At 41.8% G+C, this 27,528-nt stretch overlaps 2 protein-coding genes across 4 annotated transcripts in view; both read left to right on the top strand.

Annotated features, from left to right (window-relative positions):
* Nucleotides 1-7,191, top strand: part of SELENOI (selenoprotein I) — a 48,800-nt gene extending 41,609 nt beyond the window's left edge. For both annotated transcript variants that reach the window (XM_004028959.5, XM_055377600.2), the window contains one exon: nucleotides 302-7,191. In XM_004028959.5, coding sequence (XP_004029008.2) covers nucleotides 302-400 — 99 coding nt within the window. In that variant the 3' untranslated portion in view covers nucleotides 401-7,191. The remainder of the gene's footprint in view (nucleotides 1-301) is intronic.
* A 5,952-nt stretch (nucleotides 7,192-13,143) lies between these two features.
* Nucleotides 13,144-27,528, top strand: part of DRC1 (dynein regulatory complex subunit 1) — a 57,179-nt gene continuing 42,794 nt past the window's right edge. For both annotated transcript variants that reach the window (XM_019020621.4, XM_019020619.4), the window contains exons 1-2: nucleotides 13,144-13,426; nucleotides 25,649-25,736. In XM_019020621.4, the coding sequence (XP_018876166.1) occupies nucleotides 13,272-13,426; nucleotides 25,649-25,736 (243 nt within the window). In that variant the 5' untranslated portion in view covers nucleotides 13,144-13,271. The remainder of the gene's footprint in view (nucleotides 13,427-25,648; nucleotides 25,737-27,528) is intronic.

Raw genomic sequence — 27,528 nt, 5'->3', positions numbered from 1 at the left:
GATCTAGATGCTACAGGTCAACTAATCCTATAGTTTTTCAGATTTGGATGTGAATTTGAGTGCTCTGGAGGGTTCTCAAGACTAGATTTTAGTTCCAAGTCCTAACTTTCCCATGTTAGTTCTAGCACTTCCATTTAGCTGTCTAGCTCTATAGCTATCCTAATCCAGAAAAACCTCTTCAGTATTTCTCATGATTTTTGCTGTGTCAATAAATTGTTATCTCTAGGGGGTAAATTCTATGTGCTTTTAAAAAACAATAAGGTACATATTTGTCACTGTCTCATGTTCTGATTTTTCGTAGGTAAAGCAGCTGAGCAGCCATTTTCAGATTTACCCCTTCTCATTGAGGAAACCAAACTCAGATTGACTAGGAATGGAAGAAAAGAATATTGGCCTGTAATAATCTTTCTTTGGGCACAAAGAAGTACTGTAAATAAATGCTTGTAAATATTTCCTCCATCACCATTGAACTAGACTGATCTGCTTGACAGACATGGGATCTCAGTATGGTACTTGGACAGCAGGAATGATACATATTATCTGAACTTGGGAAATTTTGGACCTAGTAACTCTAAGCCTATTTTATTTTTTATAAAACTATGTGACATTTTGGTTGAGCAGAATGTACGTTAGACCAGCAAAATGTTCCTAATGGTTCTAACTTCGTGAGTTTACAATGTTGTGATTCATGCAGGGTTAAAGATGCTTTGTTTTTATTTTTTAAATACCCAAATTGGTTTCAGAACACTGATAACACTCAGAAAACCACAGTGTGTTTTCATATTTGGAACTTTGTAATAGTGGGAGTAGCAGTAGTCCAAACCTAGTATAGGGAAAGGATAAAAATAAGTCACCTTCACCAAGAGATGCCAATGATTACCAAACAATAGACAGTTGCCAAATACTGGTTTCTCTTTCCCCTGAAAATGGCTTTTGTTCTCAAATGATAAGAGAGCTAATACATTTAGCTAATATTCTAGCTCTCTTTATTATGGAACAGATCTTGATAGATGGTTTAATTTTCTCCTAAAGAGAAATAATCAGTTGAGAATTTGAGAATGGGTTGTAATTATAGCTCACCCATTGGGATGGTTCATTGTTTAAATGTGGCATTTTCCCCCCTTTAGCTGCAGGTTCCTGAGATTTGGTGCCTGTGAGCTCTGATTGTAGGAATGCATGTGACAGTCCCAGTCCTATGGTAATGACTTGTGAGGAGTGCAGATAAAAGTACCTTGTAAGATAAATATAAATTGGAGTTAGGAATTTCATGAACCTCACTATGACCAAAATTAATTTTTTTATTCAGTTTGTCTGTCTGTCTGTCCTTCCCCTCTCTCTTTTTTCAGGGTGAGGTGCTGTGTTTCTTATTTCATACGAGATAAAACAGAGAGAAGTTCTCTCTTCTCCAGCTTGTCCATTTCCCCACTTGAAGAAAAGTTTTGATATATATGCCTTACTGAGTACATGCCCCCTTTAATGTTAATATGACTTGGAGTAATTTCTGAGGTTTACTGACAAACATAAAAATCCCTTTAATTGTAGTGTAGTTGTTCTATAAACCATATTTTTTCATGATGTGGATATTTTCTTCTATTTCTTTGTCTTCATTTAATTTGGTGGTGGTGAACTTTACTTGCTGATTTTCTTTTATTTTTCACTGAATGAAGTTTGTGCTTGAATGAAGAGTGTATCTTAAACCCCCTTTTTTTGGACAGGCTGCACTTGGATAAAATAGGCACCACTGTGTTGATGTGTAATTAAATTCATAACTATTTATGAGTGTGACCATTGTTAAATTTAATTATAGTGTATTTCTTTGTTGAATTTCAGTCTGCTGCTTTGTAAAAAATAACTGTAATTGATATTTCATTTTTAAAATTTATAAATTCCAATCATTGTCATTCAAGTTATTAGAAATGAGTCACGGCACTAACTCATGGTTCTATACTCATTTTAAGAAATTGTAAAGGTTGAGGTGTATTTGGTGACTTTCTCTGAGACACAGATGAACGTTGGAAATAGATGAGAAATGGATGCAGAATAATGCAGATAGTGATCCCATGTTTGTTAATTGCCATCATGGAAGTCAGAGAATTAACCAATTAAGTGACGGTAACTATTTTTTGTATACCTTGTTCTTTGTGATCTATAAAATTAAACTGGATAAAATGTTAATTGGGGGTAAGGGAAAAAGCTTTGTTTTAAGATTTCTAAGCAATTATTTTACCGTTTTGTTGACCTTGTACACAAGAATGAGATTAATCTGTATTATATAAGAAAAGAACTGATAAATATTTATAAAATGACAAACTTGGACCACAGGCTTTCTTGACCTTGTACAGTATAGTAAAAATACCCTTTACTTCTGACATTAAGGTCACGTCCTATAGTTTGGGGGCTCTTTTACTTCAAAAGTGTGTTTCTGCCCTCTTTTGGTTGTATCAAATTTATTTGAAAATTGTTTTGTGCTGTACTTTATGACTTGTTTCCCTATGGTGGTAAAGAATGATGCCATAGTCAGTTTTATTGACATTGTTAGATGAAAGAAAAGTAGCTGTCAACAAGGGGAAAGTGAAATTGAGCAATTCACTGTTTCAGGATACTTGTGGATCTTTAGTGTACTGCTGACTCTTTTTCTTGTTTTGTCTGCCATTCTTGAAAGTGCATCTTGAGAGCCCCCATTTGTTGTGTAGAGATATAGCAGCTGAAGCAGGACTTCATTGCAGATAGCTGTGTGCGTTTATGTCATGCCAATTACTATAACATTTCCAAAGTATGAAAGGTCTTTCAGGCTTATGCATGATATTGTGGGTGACTTCATGCCCCAGCCTTTCTCCCCAGCATACAGTGAGCTGCCTTTTGGGGAGCAATGCCATGATAAGGAGCATATGTGCATGTTTTCCGTACTTTCAGAATAGAGTGCCTTAGCTAGGCCAGAGGCTCGTATTGTGTTTCTGCTGACCAAAGTTGCATACACCTGTAAGAAGTGTCTTTTTAGGTTATGGTATTAAAAAAAGTCCTTTCAGGCTTATCAGATAATAATTCTCCTATATTTGAGGGGGGCATGGGATAAAAAGATTTAATAATACCTGGATAGAGAATGCTAATGCTGCCTTTTGTGATCCTTTAATATTATCCATGCTTTTATAAAGTGCAGTACACATTTTGACATTGCCACAGTTTACAGTGTCATTCTTCCACGAATAGGTAATTGATAGAGTTTATGGGTTTTAGTCTTAAGGGTAACAGAGTGAATAACTTCCAAATAAAAAGCTAAATATTCCTCCTTGTCATTTTAATGTCATTATTGAAATACTTTTAATTCTAATTTTCAAAAGAAAGCTAAATGCTGATTGTGGTTTAGGATGTTACAGTACTAATACCATCATGTTATTTATTCTAATATAGAGGCATTGAGAGGAGGGGAGTGTATGTCTAGAGTTACCCCAATTCTAAATAGGTACCAAAAGAGTATTGATGGTGACCTGGAGCCTGAGCTTTGGGAGAATATACAAAGGAAAGAGCAGGCATAGTTTCCACTTTAAAGGGAAGAAGGGACTTTAACATCCTATGAATTTGAAACATCCTATGAATTTGAAAGTTTCCTAAGTGTTGTTTTCAAAGAACTGGTTTATTTTGTAGTCAGTCAAAATGCATTTGGAATGTACCTTGCTTCCATAACAGGCTTTGACTCTATGACCTATGAAGAATAAAAAGATAATCTGAAGGTGTTTGAGTCAGAGGCTACTTTTCCCCTTTATATTTTATATAGAAGCCTATTTGTAATTCTTCCTCTTCGTTCTTCACCTGGGTTTCCTCTTATCTACCCACCACCTAGGACAGAGGCTGCCCACTCAGGTCTTGCCTTGTTGCCCCTAGATGTTGCCACATTCACATCTCCTTGATGGCCTTAGATCTCTTGACTAGTCAAGGACTGGGAACGTGCCAGGGGGAACAAAGTAAGCTTGATGGGCTGGAACTTTTGACTTTGGGTCCCCAAACAGCCAAAAACAGATACAGAAATCTTTGGTTGTGTTGATGCCTGTGTTCAGAGTGGCCTTATCTTGACCTCAGTTCTGGATTTAAGTACTCTATAGAAAATTTGTGAAGTCAGACCAGAATTTTCTTTGTCCCATGAGGTGTCTTTGTAAGTCGGCATGCTCTTGCTTGAACACCCTGTGGGTGAATAACTTTAGTAAGTTAGCTGCCAGCATTAGAACCTTCCAGGAAGAATTTTAACTAGTATGCTACATTTGAAGCACTTTGACATGTACATTTAAAGTGACAGTTTTAAAAGTAAAATGGTGTTAAATCTCTGAAACTTGAACGTATGATGCTCTGGGCATTTTAGGAAGCTTAAGTAAATTTCTGATTTTCCTTTATTGATTATGTAACCCACGTGATTTGGATATTTTAGTTTTTATGTTTGACAGTGGTACAAATGACTGACATTGGCAGGCAGTTATTGTAGGGTATATGGTTAATCACGATTGTCTAACTTTTCCAGAGAAAGTGGTGATATGCTTCTTCCTTGCATGGAGCTGTGGGAATTGGATTTGTTGGCTCTTCATTTCCAGTGTTTCCACAGTGCAGAATAAATGTAACTTTTTAAGCCTGCATGCTAGTAATATACTTTGCTCTTTAGTAAACAAATATGCAAGAGATAGTAATCTATCTACTTTTTTTAAAGCAGGGATCTGCTCCCTATCTAGACAGATCTTTTAATGCATTAATATTTAGAGTAGCAAAGGAAGTTTTGCCATTTGTAGCTCTCTCACAGGTAGCTTAAGCGAGGGGGTTGTGTTGCATATGCTTAGAAAGGCCAGGTTCCCAGAATTGGAAGGTGCCACATATACTGATTTTAGAATATTTTAACAAAGGCTTGTCTCTAGGAAAATCCACTTGGACTGCAGCAGGATTGTTCTGGTCTTCCACAGACCATTCACATGGTCTTTCTCTCCAGAGAATCATTCTTAGAAAGCCAGGCTAAATCACAGTAGTGCTGTTTTTGAAGCAAGTATATTGGATGATGGCTATAGGGTACCTTAATGCTGTGTTGAAATTGGAAGCAGACTGCTCTCTTCAGCAGCACATATACTGCAATTGAAGTTAGAGACAGTACTGAAGACGAGGGAGTAGCTAAATGCTGTGGATATTTCATGTCTCTTTGGCTAATGTCTTCTCTTGAGCAGTTTCTATGGGTAGCAATTAAAATTAGAATTTATTTTAAGGTTTTTATTAAAATATATACAATTTGCCATAAATTCTAGATTCTGATATTCTTGACAAGCACTTTTTTAATATCTCAAGAGTAAGTTCTTGACCTGGAACATATTTAGTTAGTACTTGATGTCACTAACCACGTTGTAGAGGGAGCCTGTTATAATTCTGCAAGATCTGTGAATAGCATTATAAATCTGGGGCAGGTGCCTGTAATCCCAGCACTTTGGGAAGCTAAGGCAGGTGGATTGCTTGAGCCCAGGAGTTCGACACCAACCTGAGCAACATGGCGAAACCCCGTCTGTAATAAAAATACAAAAAAATTAGCTGGACATGGTGGCATGTGCCTGTAATCCCAGTTACTGGGGAGGCTGAGGCAGGAGAATCACTTGAACCTGGGAGATGGAGATTGCAGTGAGCGGAGATTGTGCCACTGCACTCCAGCCAGAGTGACAGAGCAAGACTCCATCTCAAAAAATAACAATAATAATAAAAATAAACAAATCTGTTTAAATTACTGTTGCCTTTCAGCATTAGACTTTGAGTTTAATAACTACAAATTGAGACTGCTCACAATATTAACTTTTTTTTAGGTTATTTTGTTGTTTAGATAACTTGCCTCCCTAGAGGAGCATTCAGGAGATAAAGACCTAGCTACATGTAATGATATGATCATTTCAAAAATGTGCCAAGAAAGCAAAATTCATTATTGAACTCTAAATTTCTGGGTGTTTTTTTTTTTTTAAAGTAGCATTTTCTCTGGGTAAAGGGAAAGGCAATGAATGATTGCCAACATGTAAACTCCCTGCTGCCCGCCTTCCCCCAGTCCCCTCCGTCTAACATAATACGGTAAATTTGTAGCCAGTTGTAGAAAAAGAAATTGATATCTTTCTGAGTAAGGTTTCATGCCCTGTGACTAAGAATAGGTGGCAGGAATCATGGCCAAATCAAATATGAATTGTTTAGCTTGGTCCTGTTGCAGTTGGCTTTCTGTAGTGTTCTGAAACAAGAGGACGATTCCATTCCTTCTCAGGAACCTAGAAACAACACCGCTTGAGCAACTGGAATATGTTTGCTGCAAGCAGAATATTTTGGGGAGAGGAAGAGTAGTTTAATTCAAGTAGTTTAATTGAACATATTAGTCATTGGTCTGTCTGGGACTTGCTGTGTTCATAGTAGCAATGTATGTACCATTTATTTTATCTGGTTGTGTGTGATGTGTGTATATGCCTATTTAATATGTACACATATATTCACTACATATGTATGTATGATCTTTTCATATATACATGCAGTCCGCTTGATTATCAGCAAAATGGTCAGCCTTTATCAGATTGTTTCTTCATGTGGACTTAATCTGCATGTGGCCCTTACTCTGAAGCCTCTTCCTGATCTGGAGCCACAGTCTGTCTGTCTTCCAGTTCATCTCAGTCCTCGAGAAAGGTCCTTTAAATATGTCACTTTCCCATTTTCCTTTAACCATGGGTTGTGTGAGCCAGAAAGAGCTTTGAGAAAGATGGCTGCTTCCACCAGGGTGGAGGCTTCTAGGTCTGCATGATGATGGGGCCCGTTTCTGGCCAGAGGGTGGCTCTGGGAGCAGTTGTGCTGCGGGCTTGCTGGGGGAGAACTCTAACTGTTGCAGAAACAGAGCTTCATGGCTTGCTTAAATTACTTAACTGGAATATTTTAAAGTGTCAGATAATGTGATGTACAAAGAGAGTATGCCGATGCATTTCATTGTTTTTGCATTATCTGTATCAGTGTTTCCCATTGCTAGCCCGAATAATCAAGACCAGACTGTTTCTTGTCACTGGATTCTGGAAGCCTTGCCCTTTCAACTGGATTTATGTTTGTTTCTGCTGCTGTGAAACCCCAAAGTAATGCAGTAGGTTTTAATTGAAAATTGTTTAATTCTATTATTGATAATTATTTATTGTAATAAAAGTAAAAGTAATTTTTAAATCCTTTTAATTGTTTTCAGATTGTCTTCTTTGTTTTCCTTGGTAAGTGCAAAAGGGGAGGGAGCTATGGGGAGAAAACTAATGTCCAGCCACTTGTCTCAGAGAATCATTGATTATTTTAAAGCAAAACACTGAAAAGGTTTTGTTCTGTTTTTAGAGAGATCAGCCGCTTGCTCCTGGGCGTTCTGTGATCCTGTGACTTGTTTCAAAAGGCAGAATACGAGGCAGGTGGCAGTAACAGCTTTTCATAGTATACTGCTCCTGACTCGCCCAGAACTGGGTGGTGGCAGTCTCTATAGTCTAATAATGACTGGGTCATGCCTAAGTTAGTTTGTAAGGTGGTTTCTTCCTCAGAAGCATTTTCCCATAGAAAGAGTGTTAACATATGGTATTAATTTTCCAGACGAATCCCATAAAAACCTGTTAGACCATACTTAGTACGTCTAGATTATAGTATAGAAACTATAACTCCCATTACATGACATTGCTTCTGAGGAGAATATTTCCCATTTTTACATGGATCTCCCAGCTCTGGCAGTAGGCATTTAAAAAAAATTGCAGGCCAGGCACAGTGGCTCATGCCTGTAATCCCAGCACTTTGGGAGGCCGTGGCGGGTGGATCACGAGGTCAAGAGATCGAGACCAGCCTGGCTAACAGTGAAACCCCATCTCTACCAAAAATAACAAAAAATTAGCGATGCGTGGTGGCCCGCACCTGTAGTCCCAGCTACTCAGGAGGCTGAGGCAGGAGAATCGCTTGAACCCGGGAGGGAGAGGTTGCAGTGAGCTGAGATCACGCCACTGCACTTCAGCCTGGGTGACAAAGCAAGACTCTGTCTCAAAAAAAAAAGATAAAAGAAAAAAAAAAGTTCAGTAACAGGCTTGAAGACAGTGAGGAAGAAAATGCCCCATGTTTTAACCCAGGCTGTTCTCCAGCTGTGCACTCTTAACCCCCTTCCCTCCCACGCTCTTGGTTGCAGTAGCAGTTATTCCCTCCCTTCTATCTGCAAACCTCAAACACCTCCCGAGTGCCTGATGACACATACCAGGTAGATACTACGTAACCACTCTTGGGGCTACCAAAACTTAAAAAAAAACCCTATGCCCCCAAAGGGTCTTGCTCCTCTTTCCACTCTCATCTTTTTTCCTCTGTTAACAAATTTCCTGAAAGAAAACTTTACAACTGCTCCTTCAATTTTCTTCTTCTTTTCATTCTGAGAGTTTTCTTAAAACCTCCCAAAGTTTTCATACAATGGCTGTTTCTTAGTCATGTTCAACTCTGCAAACTTTGAAGAAAGAGCTTTTTACTTTTTTCTAAGCCTTAGTTTCCTCATCTATAAAATGGGATCAATATTACCACAATTACACCATATGAAGGACTGAATGAGAATAATGCATGTAGGGTGTTTAGCACAGTCAGTGGACTAAGGCAGGTGCTTGGTTTCTACTAATATCTAGTTCTCTGTCTTTTTTCTTTGAACTCTTTTTCTAAGCCATGTGACACAGCTCATGACTTCCATGCCTCCTCCCCTCTCTTTCCTCCTTCATGCCTTTTGAGGCAGTATATGAAGATGATGGTAAGGCAGTTCCCCAAATTAAAAATGGGTAAGATTGCCTTCTCAGAATCTAATTAGTAAAATTCACACACATTGAAAGATAGAAATAACCTAAGTTGTCTAAATGTTTGATGAATTTGTCAGCATCCTCACATTCCAATTAAGGTGAGTTAGTGTAAACTTATTGGATGTAGAATTAAGTGTGACTAGACTTAGTAAGATATAAAATCAAATCTGTTCATCCTTCTTTTTTTGAAAAAAGGCTATAAAAGCTGAAGGTGGATGCCCACGTACCTTCCTTAGCAAGGGAAGCCCATACAGCCAGATTTCTCAAAAACCTACTCAGGGATGAGGAACTCGACTGTTCTCGTGGCAAATTATCCTCATTGTGAGCCTCTGAACCATGGCAGTCAGTCCTACATATCAAAGGACTTCCCAGTCCGAGTTTGATCCTCTTTGTAGATCAGCCCACAGAGATGTGCTGGTCACAAGGCACGAAAATGCACACTGCCCTGTGTGATGGTTGTACTTGCTTGCTAAAAGAAATTCTATGTTTTTCTTTTGTGAGCTTGTTAGTATGAGCCAGCCAGGCTTTTGTATGAGCTTTTTTTTTTTTTTTTTGTGAGATGGAGTCTCGCTGTGTCACCCAGGCTAGAGCACAATCTCTGCTCACTGCAACCTCTGCCTCCCGGGTTCAAGCGATTCTCCTGCCTCAGCCTCCTGAGTAGCTGGAGTTACAGGCACGCACCACCACACCCAGCCAATTTTTGTGTTTTTAGTAGAGATGGGGTTTCACCATGTTGGTCAGGCTGGTCTTGAACTCCTGACCTCGTGATCCACCCACCTTGGCCTCCCAAAGTGCTGGGATTATAGACGTGAGCCACCGTGCCCGGCCTGTATGAGCTTATTAGTATGAACCAGCATTGCCTACCAGTTGAGGACCACACTCTAGATGCTGGTCAGTCATCAAGGTGAATGGACATCACCTGCCTCCCTTCCCCGAGACCCTCTCATCTATAACAGCCCTACTTGCCTGCCTCACTCTCTTGGGGGTCTCCTGTTATTTCTCTTACAAAAACATGAATAAATAAGCTTTATGTTTTATTGAGTCAAAAGGGATTTATCCTCATTGTAAACATTTTTTTTTAATCTTCAGGGAATCTGAAAATCACCCATAAGCCCACCCCTGAGGGATATTGACTACTTTGTGGTATTCCCCCTGTTTTTCTTGTGTACTACTGTCTACATTTCAAATCAAACTCGGCTTAGGCTCTATATTATGCTGCCTCTTCCCTTTCTCATGTAATGTATCTTGGATGTCTTTCTAGGTCACCTTTATTCTTGTGTTAGAGAATCCCATGATTCCTTTATCAGTTCCCCTATTGATGGATTTTGTCATATCTAGTTTTTTAATATTACAAGTAACTGGAATGAACATACAGATACATCTGTATACGTTTCTTTCAAAAAAAAGTTTGTTGAGCACTTACTACATATCAAATATTGTGCTAGGTGCTATGTATAAAATACTGAATAAAACTGATGTAGTTGTGACCCCAGTGAGCTATAGCTAGATCCATGACCTCCTTGTGATGATCTTTAAACTAGAATTGCCTAGTGAATGGATATGCTAATTTATTTTTGTGTGTATACAAATAAATATGTTTTTATCTAGTTTTTTCAGTTTTTAACAATTTTCTAAATTTAACTCACTTATGAACTATTTACAAAGGCATGGAAAATTAAGCATTCATTTTCCCATTTATATTTAATCATAATTTATTACATGTCTTCTGACTTTCTTGTTTAGTGGTTTTTCTTTGTCTCTTTGTTTCATTCCTTTGACCTCTACAACCACAGTTGTCTGCCCCATGAAAATATTTCTTCCTCTCTCTGTCCTTTGTTCAGTTTAAAAAATTTTTAGTATTTAAAAAAATTCGGCAGGCCGGGCGGAGTGGCTCATGCCTGTAATCCTGGCACTTTGGGAGGCCGAGGCGGGTGGATCGCCTGAGGTCAGGAGTCTGAGATCACGCTGGCCAACATGGTAAAACCCTGTCTCTACTAAAAATACAGTAAACATTAGCTGGGCATGGTGGCACATGCCTGTAGTCCCAGCTACTTGGGAAGTTGAGGAAGGAGGATCGCTTGAACCCAGGAGGTAGAGGTTGCAGTGAGCCAAGACTATGCCACTGCACTCCAGCCTGGGCAGTTGAGCAAGACACTGTCTCAAAAAAAAAAAAAAAAAAAAAAAAGGAAATAATAGTTATATATGTTTATGGGTTACATAGTAATATTTCAATCCATATAATGTATAGCGATCAGGTCTGGTAATTAGCATGTCTATCATCTCAAACATTTGTCATTTCTTTGTGTTGGGAATGCTCAGTATCCTAGTTGCTATTTGAAACTATGTTATTGACTATAGTCACCCTCCAGTGGTGCAGAACACTAGAACCTGTCATTTTGTATCCTTTAACAAATCTCTCCCTATTCCACCCTTTCCCCTAGTATGCCAATTTAAACAGTTAATAGATTTTGGCAAACTGTCCTCCTAGGAGGTCCCTTTCCAGCGGTGAGTGAAAGTGTTTCCCACACCAGTGAAAAAGGTTTATTACATAATTGAGGCTGCCTGTGGGAGCAAAGAGGGCCTCCCAGCTGGTCAGAAAATGGCTAGACAGAGCCAGGAAAGGAGACAAGCTTGGGGCTTTTATTGTGGTTAAGGGGTGAGGCTGGGAGGAGGGTATCCTGTGCACGCAGATGAAATCTGCCAGCACCAAAAAGAGCACCTAGGCTTTTTTAACAGCTTGCCCAGATGTGGAGAAGAAAGAGGGAGTGCTGCTTAAAAGCTGCCAGCAGCCAAATGTCAGCAGCAAAAAATGGAGTCAGATTTCTTATATAAAAAGATGTTGGAAGTGGTATCAGAACAGTGCAGGGCCAAGTATCTCACTGGTCACTCTTCATGGGTTTGTATGGTACCTTTGCTCTCACTTACCTCTTGTGCAACAGCTGATTCCCCCTGACTTTCTCATGGTATCCCACTCCCAGGCATAGACATGCATATGCACACATGCTTGTTTCTGTCCTTACGGATAGTGGAAACATGAACCAGGACCTGGACGAGTTTTTGGTCAGAGCTGTATCATGGCTCCTAGGAGAGTTTAATACTTTAGGTTTCAACCAAAGGAGACAGAGATCTGGCAGAAGGCCCTGAAGCCTAGAAGCAACTACCCCCGCTCCTCCTACCACCACCACCTAGGCAGGTGTGAGACAAGGATCCAGGCAGCTGCTGTTAGACTCTATAGCTGTTGGATGGTTTTGGCATTCCTAAACCTCTCTACTGCTTGCAAACGTGGAAGAACTGATTTTAAAAACCCACTCCATTTGCCTCTGGGCAGTTCTTACTCACAAAGGACGGGTCGTCTTGGCCCCACAGTTGTCTGTGGGTTGTACCATTTAACAGCTGAGAAAATGGTCCTCAAGAAGTTGTGACTTGCCCAAGGTGGCAGGGCAGGGCTAGGACTAGTACCCACCCTTTCTCATTGCTCATCCAGTGCCCTTAATTCCCCACGGGCTAATGGGACAGAACCCTGTTAAAAGGTATCTAGTTTTTGTTTGGTTGGTTGGTTGGGTTTTTTTGAGACAGAGTCTTGCTCTATTGCTCGGGATGGAGTGCAGTGGCTCGATCTCGGCTCACTGCAACATCCACCTCCCAGATTCAAGCGATTCTCCTGCCTCAGCTTCCCGAGTAGCTGGGATTACGGGTGCCCATCACCATACCCAGCTAATTTTTGTATTTTTAGTAGAGACGGGGTTTCATCATGTTCACCAGGCTGGTCTCAAACTCCTGACCTCAAGTGATCTGTCCACCTCGGCCTCCCAAAGTGTTGGGAGGCTGAGGCATGAGCCAGCGCGCCAGGTTTTAATTCTCAATGAGAACACTATTTTTGTTGACAATGAGACGCCCAGAAGATAGCGCCTTTCTGGGGACAGTTGAGAATTTAATAGTGCTTCCGCACTTCTAACTTTTATCCCTCCCCCCTCCCACGGACTGTTTTCCTCTATTCCACTTTTCCTCTTTCGTAAGTATTTGATTGCAGGTTGGTATCCTGTATCCAAGCACAGCGCTTGGCATCGAGTAGGCGCTCAATTTTATTTGGTGAATATGAGTTGGAGGAATATTTGATGAATGAATGGAAGATGAATTAATCATCAGGGTCAGCAAGTGATGAACCACAACTTGGTCCAGTTCTTTAGTCCTCTAGTCTCCTGGTGACACTCCACAGCTCCGCTAACACGACCGGGCCTTCGTGGGCCTGACAACAGACCTGACATCCCACAGGCGGGAGAGGCGTTAGCCCGAGGCTGGGATGCTCGGCCCGAACGGCGGCTGGCGGCAGGCTGGGCCCAGGGAGCTGCGCGCGCAACCACTCGGGCTGTGGCTCCTGTGACCGCTCTCCCTGGCAACGGTTTGTTCCTAGCAATGAGGTCTGGAGGTGGTGCGGAGGGAGCCGCCTAGGGGCCAGGGACTCCTGCCATGAATCCGCCGGGGTCCCTAGAGGCCCTGGACCCGAACGTGGACGAGCACTTGTCCACCCAGATTCTCGCGCCCTCAGTCCACTCCGACAACTCTCAGGAGCGCATCCAGGCCCGGCGCCTCCGCATCGCTGCGCGCTTAGAAGCCCGGAGGCGGTGAGCGCGGGGGCGGGCGGGGCGGGATCCGCGCAGCCGGAGCCGGAGAAGGGCTGGTTTCCTGATGAAATAACATTTCTTCGGGAAGGTTCAGGCAGAGTATGGGAAAGTAAAACGCTGGGCCGGTGCCGTGGCGCGCGCCTGTCATCCCAGCACTTAGGGAGGCCGAGGCGGGCGGATCACTTGAGCCCAGGAGTTCGAGATGGTCAACCTGGGCAGCATAGAGAGACCCCATCTCTATAAAACATCAAACAATTAATCGGGCGTGGTGGCGTTCGACTGTGGTCTGCACATGGCATCTTTTCCACTACGGACACCTCCAAACCACAGGGTCTGCTGGATCATGTGGCCCAAGTAGCCTGGCTGCTTACACTGTGGCCTGGGTCCTTTCTTGTTCCAGGCACCACTCAAAGCTGGCAGCTTTTTGTGTCAGCCTGAATAATATTCCTAAGTGCGGGATGTATTGTCTCTAGGACCCAAAGTGGCCTAAGAGGCATTGAGTTTCCTTCTCTGTAGAGGATGCAAAATGCAGTAGATTTGTTTTTTACTTGATAGGCTATCCCAGCATGCCACTGACCACTGGACCCCTACAAACTTGAATGACATGGCAGTCCCTGGGCCTTCATAGGGTTGATTGCCCACCGTCTGGAGCACACATGTCTTACCAAGCCCTGCAGTGTGTTTCCATCACTCGCTCACCCTGGCTGATTGCTGCGGGGCCATCAGTGGAATGCAGGGGCCGGCAAACCCTTTCAGTAAAGGGCCAAATAGTAAATATTTTAGGCTTCTCGGATCATATGGCCTCTTTCCTAGGCTGCTCAACTGCCATTGTATTGCAAAAGCAGCCACAGGCAAGACATAAACAAATGGGCATGACTGTGTTCCAATAAAGCTTTATTCATGGACACTGAAATTTGAATTTCATATACTGCTCATGTATCACAAAATAGCCTTCTTTTGATAAAAAATAATAATAAACTTTATTTTTTAGAGCAGTTTTTAGGACCACAGCAAAATTGATCAAAAAGTACAGCATTCGCATATACTCCCTGCCCCCCCCCCCCCCCGCCCCCACATGCACAGCTACTGTCAACATCCTGCACTGGAGGGCACATTTGTAACAATATATGAACCTTGGCGCATCGTTATCACTTGAACTCCATTGTTTACCTTAGGGTTTCTTTTTGGTGTTGTACATCCTATGGGTTTGGATAAATTTATAGTGACACGAGCCCACCAGTATAGTATTATACCAAATATTTTTACTGCCCTAAAAATCCCCTGTGCTCTGCTTATTCATCCTAGTCTTTTTTTTAACCATTTATTTATTAACCATTTAGAATTGTAAAAATCATTTAAAATGTAAAAACCATTTAAAATTGTAAAAAATTGTAGCTCACGCCTGTAATCCCAGCACTTTGGGAGGCCAAGGCAGGAGGATCACCTGAGGTCAGGAGTTCAAGACCAGCCTGGCCAACATGGCGAAACCCCGTCTGTACTAAAAATACAAAAATTAGCCAGGTGTGGTGGCAGGCACCTGTAATCTCAGCTACTTGGGAGGCTGAGGCAGGAGAACTTCTCGAACCTGGGAGGCAGAGGTTGCAGTGAGCTGAGATAGCGCCACTGCACTCCAGCCTGGGTGACAAGCACAAAACTCCATCTCAAAAAAAAAAAAAAAAAAAAAAAAAAATGGGCCGGGCGCAGTGGCTCATGCCTGTAATCCCAAAACTTTGGGAGGCTGAGGCAGGCGGGATCACGAGGTCAGGAGTTTGAGACCAGCCTGACCAACATGGTGAAACCGTCTCTATTAAAAATACAAAAATTAGCCAGGCATGGTGGCGTGCGCCTGTAATCCCAGCTACTCAGGGGACTGAGGCAGGAGAATCGCTTGAACCCGGGAGGCGGAGGTTGCAGTGAGCTGAGATCGTGCCATTGCACTCCAGCCTGGGTGACAGAGCGAGACTCTGTCTCAAAAAAAAAAAAAAATTGTAAAAATCATTATTTGCCTGGAAGCCATACAAAAACAGGTGGTGGACTGGATCTTTCCCACAGGCCATAGTTTGCCAGTGCTGAAGTAATGGATCATTGTGATGTTCTCTGGGATATCCAGATGTCCCTGATATATTCAGAATATATTATGACAGAGATCAGGAGAATTACCATGGTCCTGTGAGTGTGACGGAGTTGCGAGTGTATATCATTGTCTGTTCCATGTAAATGTGAACTTCCTGATTATTTTCCCTGATTGAGGTAGAAAAGCATGCATTTGGCCCAATCAGTAGCCACACATACTGTGCCTGAGGCTGTACAAATTTGCTCTAGTGAAGTTTACCACACTTGCATAGATGCTGTGTTCAGGAGTGCTACCTGTGGAGCTTCTGGTAGTTGACAGTCACTTTCTAGGATCCAGTTTCTGCAGGTGCCAGACCCATGAATTAAAAGGAGATTCAATAGGGATCACCACTCCTGCATCGTTGAGATAATTCAGGGTAGCACTAATCCCCACCAACACCCCTGGGCGGCAATATTGTTTTTTGTGTACTGAGGTGCAGTTTCAGAGATGTCCTTTTGGCCTTCCCCACTATGGTAGCTCTATTTATAGGCCAAGGAGTGGAGTTTTTCAAACTTCTAAGTATGTAGGTCCCAATTATACTTTTGGCCATTAGAGACATGATTGCTGGCTGAGTCCACAGACCTGGCAGACCCTCTGTAAGTAGGACTTTGCCTCCCCTATGTCCTCACTCTAAGTGGGTGGGAGCATGCTTTGGGTCTCTGGGTGTCAATGGTAACTCAGACCCTGTTCTAATCCTAAACATTTCTGGGTATCCTCTTTCCTTATTGTGCAGCCCTCCTGAGTAGACGACCCTAGGCCCCTTTGGGGAAGAATTGGGGGAATCATTACAGTATATATTTGCCGTTGTGTTCCAGATCCTTGCTTGTGGGGACCCTGCTGCCCCTTCAGTCAATAGATTCTGGGTCTGAACACTGGCTTAGGTTCAGGAATTGGGCAAGGGAGCATGAATCTTTACCAGCGTGCACCCTTAGCCTATTTATCCTTTGCTGCTTTCTTTGGTGAGCACATATGAGTTGTATTCTTGTTGGCTGCCCTTTTTGTTTTGCACCAAATGATGCCATATTTTGTAAGCCATCTTTAAAACTCTCTGTGGATCAAGCCCTTGTCTGCTACTCTGACCTTGGCAGTTGTGCTGGGGATTCTATGATAAACAAGGCAAATATAATCTCTGTTCTCAGGAAGCTTATATTCTAATGAGGGAGATGGGAAAAAATAAAGTGCAACTAAACAAGTAAACAAATAACATAATTATACATTTTGAAAAGAATCCTAACGGAAACAAGCAATGAGCAAATATGAAGAATAATAGATGTGGCACCTGAAGGTAGGTGGTCAGTGAGGGTGAGAAAGAGCTGTCTATGTAAAGAGTTGGACTGGGCATTCAATTATATTAAGGAATTTTTTGGCTATGATAATGGTATGGTGGTCTTTTTTTTTTTTTGAAAGGCTATATCTTTTTTTTTTTTTTTTTTTTTTTTTGAGGCTGAGTCTCACTCTGTCTATGCAGGCAGGAATGCAGTGGCGCAGTCTTGGCTTACTGCAATCTCCATCTCCCAGGTTCAAGTGATTCTCCTGGCTCAGCCTCCTGAGTAACTGGGATTACAGGCAGCTGCCACCACACCCAGCTAATTTTTTATTTTTAGGAGAGACGGGGTTTCACCATGTTGGCCAGGCTAGTCTTGAACTCCTGGCCTCAGGCAATCCACCTGCCTCAGCCTCCCAAAGTGCTGGGATTACAGGCGTGAGCCACCGCACCCTGCCTCTATTCTTTATTAGTGGTTGGGGCCACGCATTGTGCGTAAGTGAGCTGGGACCATTCTGTACCATTTCAATGTGCTCTCAAAACAAATGCATGCAGCTGAGTCTGTGCGAGCCTGGAAGCTCCCTGAATTAACTTCTCTGTTAATTAAAGGAAAAGAGATTAAAATATGTTATATTGAAGCTTACATATATATTATTAATAGCCAACAGTAATTGCAGCAATGGATCAGAACTTAGATTGACAAGAGCTTTTTCAGAAAGGAATATTTTACTACTGACATTGTTTCGAATTGCTGGCACATGTGATAATAAAAAGCAGTTGTATTGTTTTTACGTTACCTATAGGCAGTGCACCCACCCCTCGGTTGCCTGTGATACCCACTGCTGTTGCTGCCTGGGCCTTCTTATGTCATGAGGTGTAATGTTAAGGTGAAAGTTAACAGAATCAAATGTCATATAAAGAATACAGCCGGGCGTGGTGGCTCACGCCTATAATCCCAGCAGTTTGGGAGGCTGAGGTGGGTGGATCACTTGAGGCCAGGAGTTCGAGACCAGCCTGGCCAACATAGTGAAATCCCTGTCTCTACTAAAAAGACAAAAAATTAGCCTGGCGTGGTGGCACACTCCTGTAATCCCAGCTACTCAGGAGACTGAGGCATGAGAATTGCTTGAACACCGGGAGGTGGAGGTTACAGTGAGCCAAGATCGAGCCACTGTACTGCAGCCTGGATGACAGAACGAGACTCCTTCTCAAAAAAACCAAAAAGAATAGGAATAATGTGCTAATGGCCCTGATACTCCCAATCTCTGGTGTCTTAGTTTAGGTTTGACATTTCTGGGAGATGTCACTTTCCTTTTTTTTTTTTTTTTTTTTTTTTGAGACAGGGTCTCACTCTGTCACCCGGGTTGGAATGCAGTGGTGTGACCTTGGCTCACTGCAACTTCCACCTCCTAGACTCAAGTGATCCCCCCCACCCCAGCCTCTCGAGTAGCTGGGACCACAGGTGCGCACCACCATACCCCGCTAATTTTTCGTATTTTTGGTAGAGATAGGGTTTCACCATGTTGCCCAGACTGGTCTTGAACTCCAGAGCTCAAGTGATCCTGCCATCTTAGCCTCGAAAAGTGCTGGGATTATAGGTGTGAGCCACCACACCCAGCCGGGAGATGTCACTTCTGGGTAAAGATGCGAGATGGAACACATACATCTACCTTAGATCTCTATCTATCATTTTAACTCCATTAAAATGATATTTAAGGGGATTAAGTAAAAAAGACGCAAATCCACAAAGTCAAGATCAGGAGGACTCAACAGCAATGAAATTGTGGATGCTGGGAAGCACAAGATAGATGGTAAATGGGTGAGCAGATTCAAGAAGATGGAAAAATAAGCTGATAGTGAAGAAAGCTGAGAACCCCCTTGATTTACTCTGCACTAAATCCCCAAAGACTAGGAGACTGATGGCATATCATATTCATCCGTGAGGATTTAAAAAATCCTATGGCCCTTCCAATGGAGTGACAGGACCTCTGTGGCCGAGAGACCTCAAAGTTCTTAGCCCTTAGCTGTGACAGGAGACTGGACATGTCCACTTCCTGCTACCCCCGTCCCTTTACTAATTATTATGAGGCCTTATCAAAGGCTGACCTGAAGACGACAAAAGGCCAGAAGACTCCTTGGCTTACTTCGTCCGACCACCCGGGACCCTCCTCCTCATGTTTATGGTTCCAACCTGACAACAACCCTGGACCACAGAGACCTCTTCCTGGATGACTGCCAACTTCAGGCCAGTTTGGACCGGTTCCCTGAGACTGCACAGATCCTGGACTTGTGCCCTAAGCATCACCTTTTTGCATTTATGACCCAATTGTAGTACATTTAAATGTTAAATCTCCACCCCAAAGTGAACATGAGTAGCATATTGTTGTATGTTCCGTGCACATGTAAGCCTAATGCACGTGCGTAATGAGTTTTCTCCGTAAATAGTCACAACCTTCTCCTATATCCTGTAGAATATGCATTTCCTACCTCCTCACCTAGCAGAAATATCTGCCTTATTTTCTCCCCTTCAAAGCCTGCTTCTCAGTCTCAGTTGAAAGCTTGCTTCCTGCCTGCAGGTTGTGTCCTTTAGAAATAAAGTTCTCTTTTGATTTTGTGGATTCTGACTCTTTTTCAGCTGACATCTGGAAGTGGAGGTGACAAAGGGAACCAAAATAAGGACAACCGATTGGAAAATTAATAGGTAGATGCCTAGAACCTTTCTCTCTCTTTGCACAGAAGATTGGAGGTTTGGAGAAAGTCAAGCGGAGGATCTAGGGCTTGGGGGATGCTAGACAGAGGCGAGGCAAGGATACTTCATGGAAAATAAGGGGATTCAGGGAAAATATGCACAGTGGATGCCAGGACCTTCCAGCTCTCCTCTCACCAGTTCCTGGAATGCTGGCACTTCGGCCTTCATATTCCAGGCAGGAGGCTGGAGAAGTTTCTCTGTGGAATCCGACCAGCCCCAAAAGAAGGATTTAAAGACACTAATGTTGGTCTGGGCACAGTGGCTCATGCCTGTAATCCAGCACTTTGGGAGGCCAAGAGGGGTGGATAACCTGAGGTCTGGAGTTTGAGACCAGCCTGGCCAACATGGTAAAACCCCGTCCCTACTAAAAATATGAAAATTGGCGTGGTGGTGCATGCCTGTAATCCCAGCTACTTGGGAGGCTGAGGCACGAGAATTGCTTGAACCCGGGAGGCGGAGGTTGCAGTGAGCCGAGATCATGCCACTACACTCCAGCCTGGGTGACAGAGGGAGACTCTGTCTCAAAAATAAAATAAAATAAAATAAAAATAATAAAGACACTAACATCGGGTTTGCTCCCAAAGCAGCCCGATTAAATCAACCCACGCTGACATGCACAGTTGTTAAGGCACACCCTTGTACTCACAGCTCCCATCAGCTTAAAAAAAAATTTATTTTTATTATTTATTTATTTATTTTTTAAGCAACAGAGTCTCACTCCATTGCCCAGGCTGGAGTGCAGTGGTTTGATCATAGCTTACTATAACCTTGAATCCTGGCCTCAAGCAGTCCTCCTGCCTCAGCCTCCTGAGTGTCTGGCACTACAGGTGCAGGCCACCATGCCCGGCTAATTTTTTTTTTTTTTTTTTAGAGATGGGGTCTTGCTATGTTGCCCAGGCTAGTTTTAAACTCCTGGGTCAAGTGGTCCTCCTGCCTTGGCCTCCCATAGTGCTGGGATTATAGGCATGAGCCACTGTGCCCAGCCCCATCAGCTTGTTTTTAATGTTGAAATTTTTATTTGTCACACTATTAAAATTTATTTTTTCTGCTTTATCCTGACACCATATTACAAGCTTCCAAATGGCTAGGGACTTAGATTGAAATGATACTAATTTGTCCTTATTTTCTCTAAATTCTTGGATTCTGCATAATCAGGTGTGTTTATGTACACATAACCAAAACAAACCATCCTTTATGTAGTTTTTTTTTTTTGAAAGGCAGCTCTTTCTTTAACAACAACTAGGTAGCTACTGTGAAGATGGTGACATGTAAAATTGGTAGTATTAGTATCCTTTTCCCAAGTTGTCATGGAAGTTACCATTATACTTATAGCTTTAGGTCTTTGGTACATCTCAGACAAGATAGGCAAGAATTTGGAGAACATTTTGAAAAGAAGAGCAATAGACACATTCAGCAACAACTAGAATAATGGAACTCAAAGTGCTAAAATTACATGATATAAGTGAAAACAGCTTTAAAAGCTACCTCATAAGAGTTGTTTTATCATTAGCTTGATTTTTTCCACGTAAAACAGTGTTTATTTATTTTTAACCCATGTTTTAATTTTTTCATAGGCTTTTTAGTTCTTGTCATGAGTCAGTAACTGAGGATTTCTATGCATCTGAGGAAAGTCTTTAACATGAATGGTGGATATGAAAATTAACAGAGAGAAAAAAGCACCTAAGAGGACATTAAGACTATGTGGGGAGAAAAAAACAAGAATACCACAAAAAGATGATCATTCAGATCCTCAGAGATAGTTTTGAAGTCTTTGGGGGAAAAAGAGGGAAAAAAAGATCCTCAAAGAAAAAAGAGATGATATGGCAACCACGAAACAAGAATAGAATGCTACTAAAAGGAGTGTTCAGAGAAAAAAAATAGAGCTCTTAGAAATAAAAAATATTATAGAAAACATTAGAAGGGTTGGAAAATAAAGATGATGAAATCACCTAGAAAATAGAGTGCAAAGAAAAAAGGTAGAAACTTATAGAGAAAATATTATTATTATTATTATTATTATTATTATTATTATTATTATTATTATTGATATGGAGTTTCACTCTTGTTGCCCAGGCTGGAGTGCAATGGCATGATCTCTGCTCACTGCAACCTCTGCCTCCTGGGTTTAAGCAATTCTGCCTTGGCCTCCCAAATAGCTGGGATTACAGACGCCTGCCACTATGCCCGGCTAATTTTTGTATTTTTAGTAGAGACAGGGTTTCACCATGTTGGCCAGGCTGGTCTCGAACTCTTTACCTCAGGTGATCCACCCGCCTCGGCCTCCCAAAGTGCTGGGATTACAGGCATGAGCCACTGCACCCAGCCAGAGAAAAATATTTTTTTTTAATTAGAAGATATTATCACTTTTCTAGATCCAGAAAGAATGGAGCAGAGAGCATATTATCATGGAAAGAATTCAAGAACATGTCTCAGACCTGAAGATCATGAGGTTCCTGATTGAAATGTCTAGCACAATGGATGAAAATAGACCCACCCTAAGGCACACCATTGAGAAAGTTCAGAACACTGAGAATAAAGAGAAAGGGCCTACGAGCTTCCAGAGTGAAACGAAACAAAACACAATAAAACAAAACAAAAAAAACATGGTCACATATAAAAAACAAAAACATGGTCACATGCAAAGAAAGGCGTAAAGACAGAATGACTTCAGGTTTCTCAGTTAGCAACACTGGAAGGAAGCAGTGAAGGAAAGTTATTTCCAACTTAGAACTCTAAACCCAGGTAGACAATCAACCAAGTTCCAATTTTTTTAAATCCTGAGAATTGGTCAGGAAGTAGAGTATTCAAGATGGCAGCTCCCATTTAGACCACAAACATGGGGCGGGGGTGAGGAAACAGCTTCCCAAAAGAGGACTCAGCCCCCAGGAGGGAGGGAGCTCAAATCTGAATAGACAGAAGTCTGAAACAGTTCCTTTGGAGAACATACTAGTTCTACACTGCTGAACAACAGAAATACAGTATCAGCCACATATGTCATTTCAAGTTTTCTAGTAGCCACATTGAAAGTGGTAAAAACAGAACAGGTGAAATTAATAATTTATTTAACCCAATATATAAAAGTATTATTTTAATATGCAATCAGTGTAAATCATACTGATGAGATATATTGCAAATATTTTTTGTTCAAAGTCTTCAAAATCCATCTAGAGTGTATTTTACACTCATAGCGCATTTCAATTTGCACCAGGCACATTTCAAGTGCTTTATAGCCACATGTGGTTATTGGCTACCATATCGGACAGTACAGTGCTAAGCAGTAAAAAATGATGCATAAAAGACAGTGATGAGATTTAAGTTAATAGTAGTTAATAAGAATTTATAGCATATCTGCAGACTGGCCAACATGGTGAAACCCCATCTTTACTAGAAATACAAAAGTTAGCTGGGTGTGGTGGTGCGTGTTTGTCGTCCCAGCTACTCGGGAGACTGAGTCAGCAGAATTACTTGAACCTGGGTGGCGGAGGCTGCAGTGAGCCGAGATGGCTCCACTGCACTGCAGCCTGGGGACAGAGCAAGACTCTGTCTTAAAAAAAAAAAAAATTATAGCATATCTGGACTGCATAGTTTTGTTGTTGTTGTTGTTGTTTGTTTGTTTCTGAAGCACTGATCTTTGATCCAGAAAGCACTTGGAAGGGATTATTTAAATAGAGTTGGTCATTAATTGGTGGTCAAAGTAGAAAGTCAAGGGAATTTTTTGAGTGGTGATGGGAACATGATAAGCCTGGCAATAGCTGAAGACCTGAGTAAAATGGAACAAATAGTTTACTTGGTAAGAAAACAAAGAGCATGTTCAATAAGAATAGGGAAGCCAATGAAATGACAAGAAAAAAAACAAGGGGTTTTGGTTAGATTGGGAGTGGAGGATGGTAACTCAATTCTGTATCTCCAAAATAGTGTTACCCTAGGTAGGATTGTCCTGGACTTTGAACAAAGGGAGTAGAGATGGAAGTCAGAGTTAGAAAAAGTCAAGAAAGAATGAGATAAAGAGATCTGCTAGGCTGAGGCAGGAGAATTGCTGGAACCCAGGAGGCAGAGGTTGCAGTGAGCCGAGATCGCGCCATTGCACTCCGGCCTGGGCAACAAGAGCGAAACTCCGTCTCAAAAAACGAAACGAAACCAAACAAAAAAACAAACCTGCTGTGTCATGTTGAGGTTTCATTTTTCCTAAGGCAGTACTGGTAGCCCTTTTGGCCACTGTGTGCCAGAAGAGAGAGCAGGGTCTTGATGATGTAAGTGGTGTGGGGGTTGGTGAGGTCACTCCCCCATGCGTCCTCTGAAGAAGTGTATAATCTGGAACTTTATCTCGCCACCGCCCCTTTAGTCTCATTTTCTGATTCACACACACAGACAAGCACACACACATGCACTATTTAGAAAATTCATGCAATACAAAAATGTAGAAAATAGAACTTCTCAGTAATTTAATTCCTGTTCTTTAAGTAATTGCTGTTATTCGTTTGTCATATATACTTCCAGAAAATGTCCTGTGCACATATAAGCCTTTTTTTTTTTTTTTTTTTTTTTTGAGACGGAGTCTCGCTCTCCCGCCCAGGCTGGAGTGCAGTGGCGCTATCTCGGCTTGGCTCACTGCAAGCTCCGCCTCCCGGGTTCACGCCATTCTCCTGCCTCAGCCTCCCAAGTAGCTGGGACTACAGGCGCCCACCACCACGCCCGGCTAATTTTTTGTATTTTTAGTAGAGACGGGGTTTCTCCGTGTTAGCCAGGATGGTCTCGATCTCCTGACCTCGCGATCCACCCGCCTCGGCCTCCCAAAGTGCTGGGATTACAAGCGTGAGCCATCGCGCCCAGCCAAGCCTGTTTTAAAAAGAAAATGTGTATTATAGTCTACATATTGTTCTAAAACTGGCTCCCTTTACTTAACTGCTGTGGACATCTTTCCCTGCTGCTAGGTATTACATCATTCTTTTTGTAGGCTACAAAGTATTTTTGAAATATTGTTTCCTCTTAATTAGTCAGCTATTAATATGTATGTAGAATGTTTCCATGGTCTTACGAGTATTGTCAGTGCTACAATCATCTTTCTCGTGCATATTTATTTATGTACTTGTAAAGGCTTTCTGTAAAAAATTCCTAAAGATAGGATTGTTGGGTCAGAGGGAAGGCACGTTTAAGCTTTTGACAAATCTTGCCGAACTGCCTTTTAGACACGTTGTTATACTTTACATTCCCACCCATGGAGTGTGGAAAGCTGGGCTCCCACCTGATACTGTCAACCCTTAAAATCTTTTTTAGTCTCATAATAGAGTAATGACACCTCACAGGGTTTTGGTTTCTCTGATTATATGTGAAGCTGACCATATTTTCAAATGCCTATTTGCCATTTGTATTTCTTTGGGAAACTGCCTGTTCATATCCTCTGCCAGTTTTTCTCTTTGGTATTTTGTCTTTTGTTTATTGATTTGAAGGAGCCCTTCCTATTTTATGGATAGTAAAATTTTGTCAAATATCTTTTATCAGTTTATCCCTTGACTTTCAAGGATAAAATTTCTAAATTTTAGAAAGTAAAATCTTTTAATCTTTTTATTTTCTGACTTTGGTCTTATTCAAAGATGGGTTTTCTATGCTAAGATTATATAGATATTCTCCTGTATTTACTTCTAGTGTTTTTATGATTGTTGTTTTTTTAATATTTAAGTTTTTTAAATGATAGAGATAGTGTCTCTCTATGTTGCCCAGGCTGGTCTCAAACTCCTGATTTAAAGCAGTCCTTCTGCCTTGGCCTCCCAAAGCGCTGGGATTACAGGTGTGAGCCACTGCACCTGGCCAATATTTAAAGTTTAATCCATATGGAATATATATTTATATAGGAAGTACAATGGAACCATTATTATTATTATTATTATTATTATTATTATTGTTTTACATAAATAGAGATGGGGGTCTTGCTATGTTGGCCATGCTGATCTTGAACTCCTGGCCTTAAGCCATCCTCCTGTCTTGGTCTCCCAAACTGTTGGGATTACAGGCATGAGCCACTGTGCCAGGCCAAAACCTTTAAATATAGAATTTAAGTACTAGAAATAACTTCATTTTCTCTGCTTTTTTCCATCACAGGGAAGCACTTGGAGAATATTTAGATGGGAAGAAGGAGAGTGAGGAGGATCAAAGCAAGAGCTACAAACAGAAAGAAGAAAGCCGATTGGTATGAACTAGTTGGCAGATGGGCTCTGGAAGACCAGTGAGCTGGGTGTGACATCATGGTTTTCACATTTAGACTGGAAGAAATCATGTGGTCCATGTTGCTGTCTCTAGGCAGAACTGAATAGAATCTTTCCCATTTGAGAGCTCTCTAGGAGTGAGCTTTCAGATGACAGTTTCTTATATTTACGCTGTCTCTTCTCTGCTCATGCACTTTTAATGGTATTTACTCTTCATAGGATAAAGTCCAGATGTTTTAGCTTGGGCACTCAAGGCCTTTGGTAGTCTTTTCCCATCTTCACTTTCCAAACATATCTCCTGTTTGTTACCTAATTTGGGCCTTCCACTTTGGTGAGGCGGATCCACTCACTCCCCTCCAGTGGGGTTTTGTTCATTTCTGCTCTGTGCCTTTGATCATCTGGAATGCCAGGTCCCCTCTATTCTCCTCTTCTTCTCTCCTCTCATCTGGCCACTTTCCCATTTTCAACAACCATCTCAAGACCCAAATCCTCCTTGGATTCTTCCTCAGCCCAGCGTGAGCTCCCTTTCTCCACACATTGAATACTTCCTGTCTGTGCTATTCTTTTCATTTTAGATTGCTTTCTGCTGCATATGACTTTTCAGATGTGTGTGCCTGAAGTGCCCCAGTGAAACTGTATGTACTGTGAGAATGAGAGCCTCTTCTTGTAGCCGTGGGGTAGTGCGTAGCTTGTACTCAGTAGACACAAAAAAGAAAATCATTGATTACCCTCCATGGCGATGAAACAGCTCCTGGGATGCTGAGGGATAAACAGCAGCTCAAAACAGCAGACCAGAACTGGCAAAATGCTGCATTTAATCAATGTTAAGTGAAAGGCAAAAATGGTGATACCGTGTGAACTCGGATATGGAGAGGAACTCACCAAGCTGGCCTGGTCAGGGAAAGTTCGATGGAGAAAGTGGGATTTGAGTTGTCTTAGAAGTATAGGTGGGACTTTTAAGAGCAGAGGAGAGATCACTTCTGGTGAGAAAAAATATTCAGGTTGCTGAATATGATTATAGAGCACAGAGGTATAGAGAGATCACTGAATATCTCATACTGTGTTAGGGATAAGATATTTTACTGTGGAAAGGATACTGGACTGATGTGGGTTTTTGTTCCTGATCTTTTACCTACTGCAGAGTAGATGATTCATGTCACTTTTTTGTACTTCGTTCTCTTCATTTAAAAGTCAGTGAGCTCAGCCGGGCGCGGTGGCTCACGTCTATGATCCCAGGACTTTGGGAGGCCGAGGCGAGCGGATCACCTGAGGTCAGGAGTTCAAGACCAGCCTGGCCAACATGGTGAAACCTCGTCTCTACTAAAAATACTAGAAGTTGGCTGGGCCTGGTGGCACACGCCTGGGGTCCCCCCTACTTAGGAGGCTGAGGCAGGAGGATTCCTCGAACCCACGAGGTGGAGGTTGCAGTGATCCGAGATCAGGCCACTGCACTCTAGCCTGGGTGACAGAGGGAGACTCTTTCTCTTTCAAAAAAAAAAAAAAAAAAAAAAAGTCAGTGATCTCTGAGCATTTCTGTGTAGGACAAAGGGATATTAGATTTTTTAAAATGCTGATATACAGTTCACCCCGAGCACTCCTTAGTTAGGTATAAAACCAAAGAGATAATATTGTTTTCATTAGCAGGTTTTGAAGGTTCCTTTCACTTAGGACCTAAGTAGTGAAGAGCCTTGGCATCAAGGAGAAATGTACACAAAAATGCTCCCTTCCTCAAGATTAAGGTATTGATTATTAGTTCTGACCTAAGATCTGGGCAGG

This window comes from Gorilla gorilla, chromosome 12 (genome assembly GCF_029281585.2).
Source record: "Gorilla gorilla gorilla isolate KB3781 chromosome 12, NHGRI_mGorGor1-v2.1_pri, whole genome shotgun sequence".
Classification (NCBI taxonomy): Eukaryota; Metazoa; Chordata; class Mammalia; order Primates; family Hominidae; genus Gorilla; species Gorilla gorilla.
This window is presented reverse-complemented; position numbering and strand designations above follow the sequence as displayed.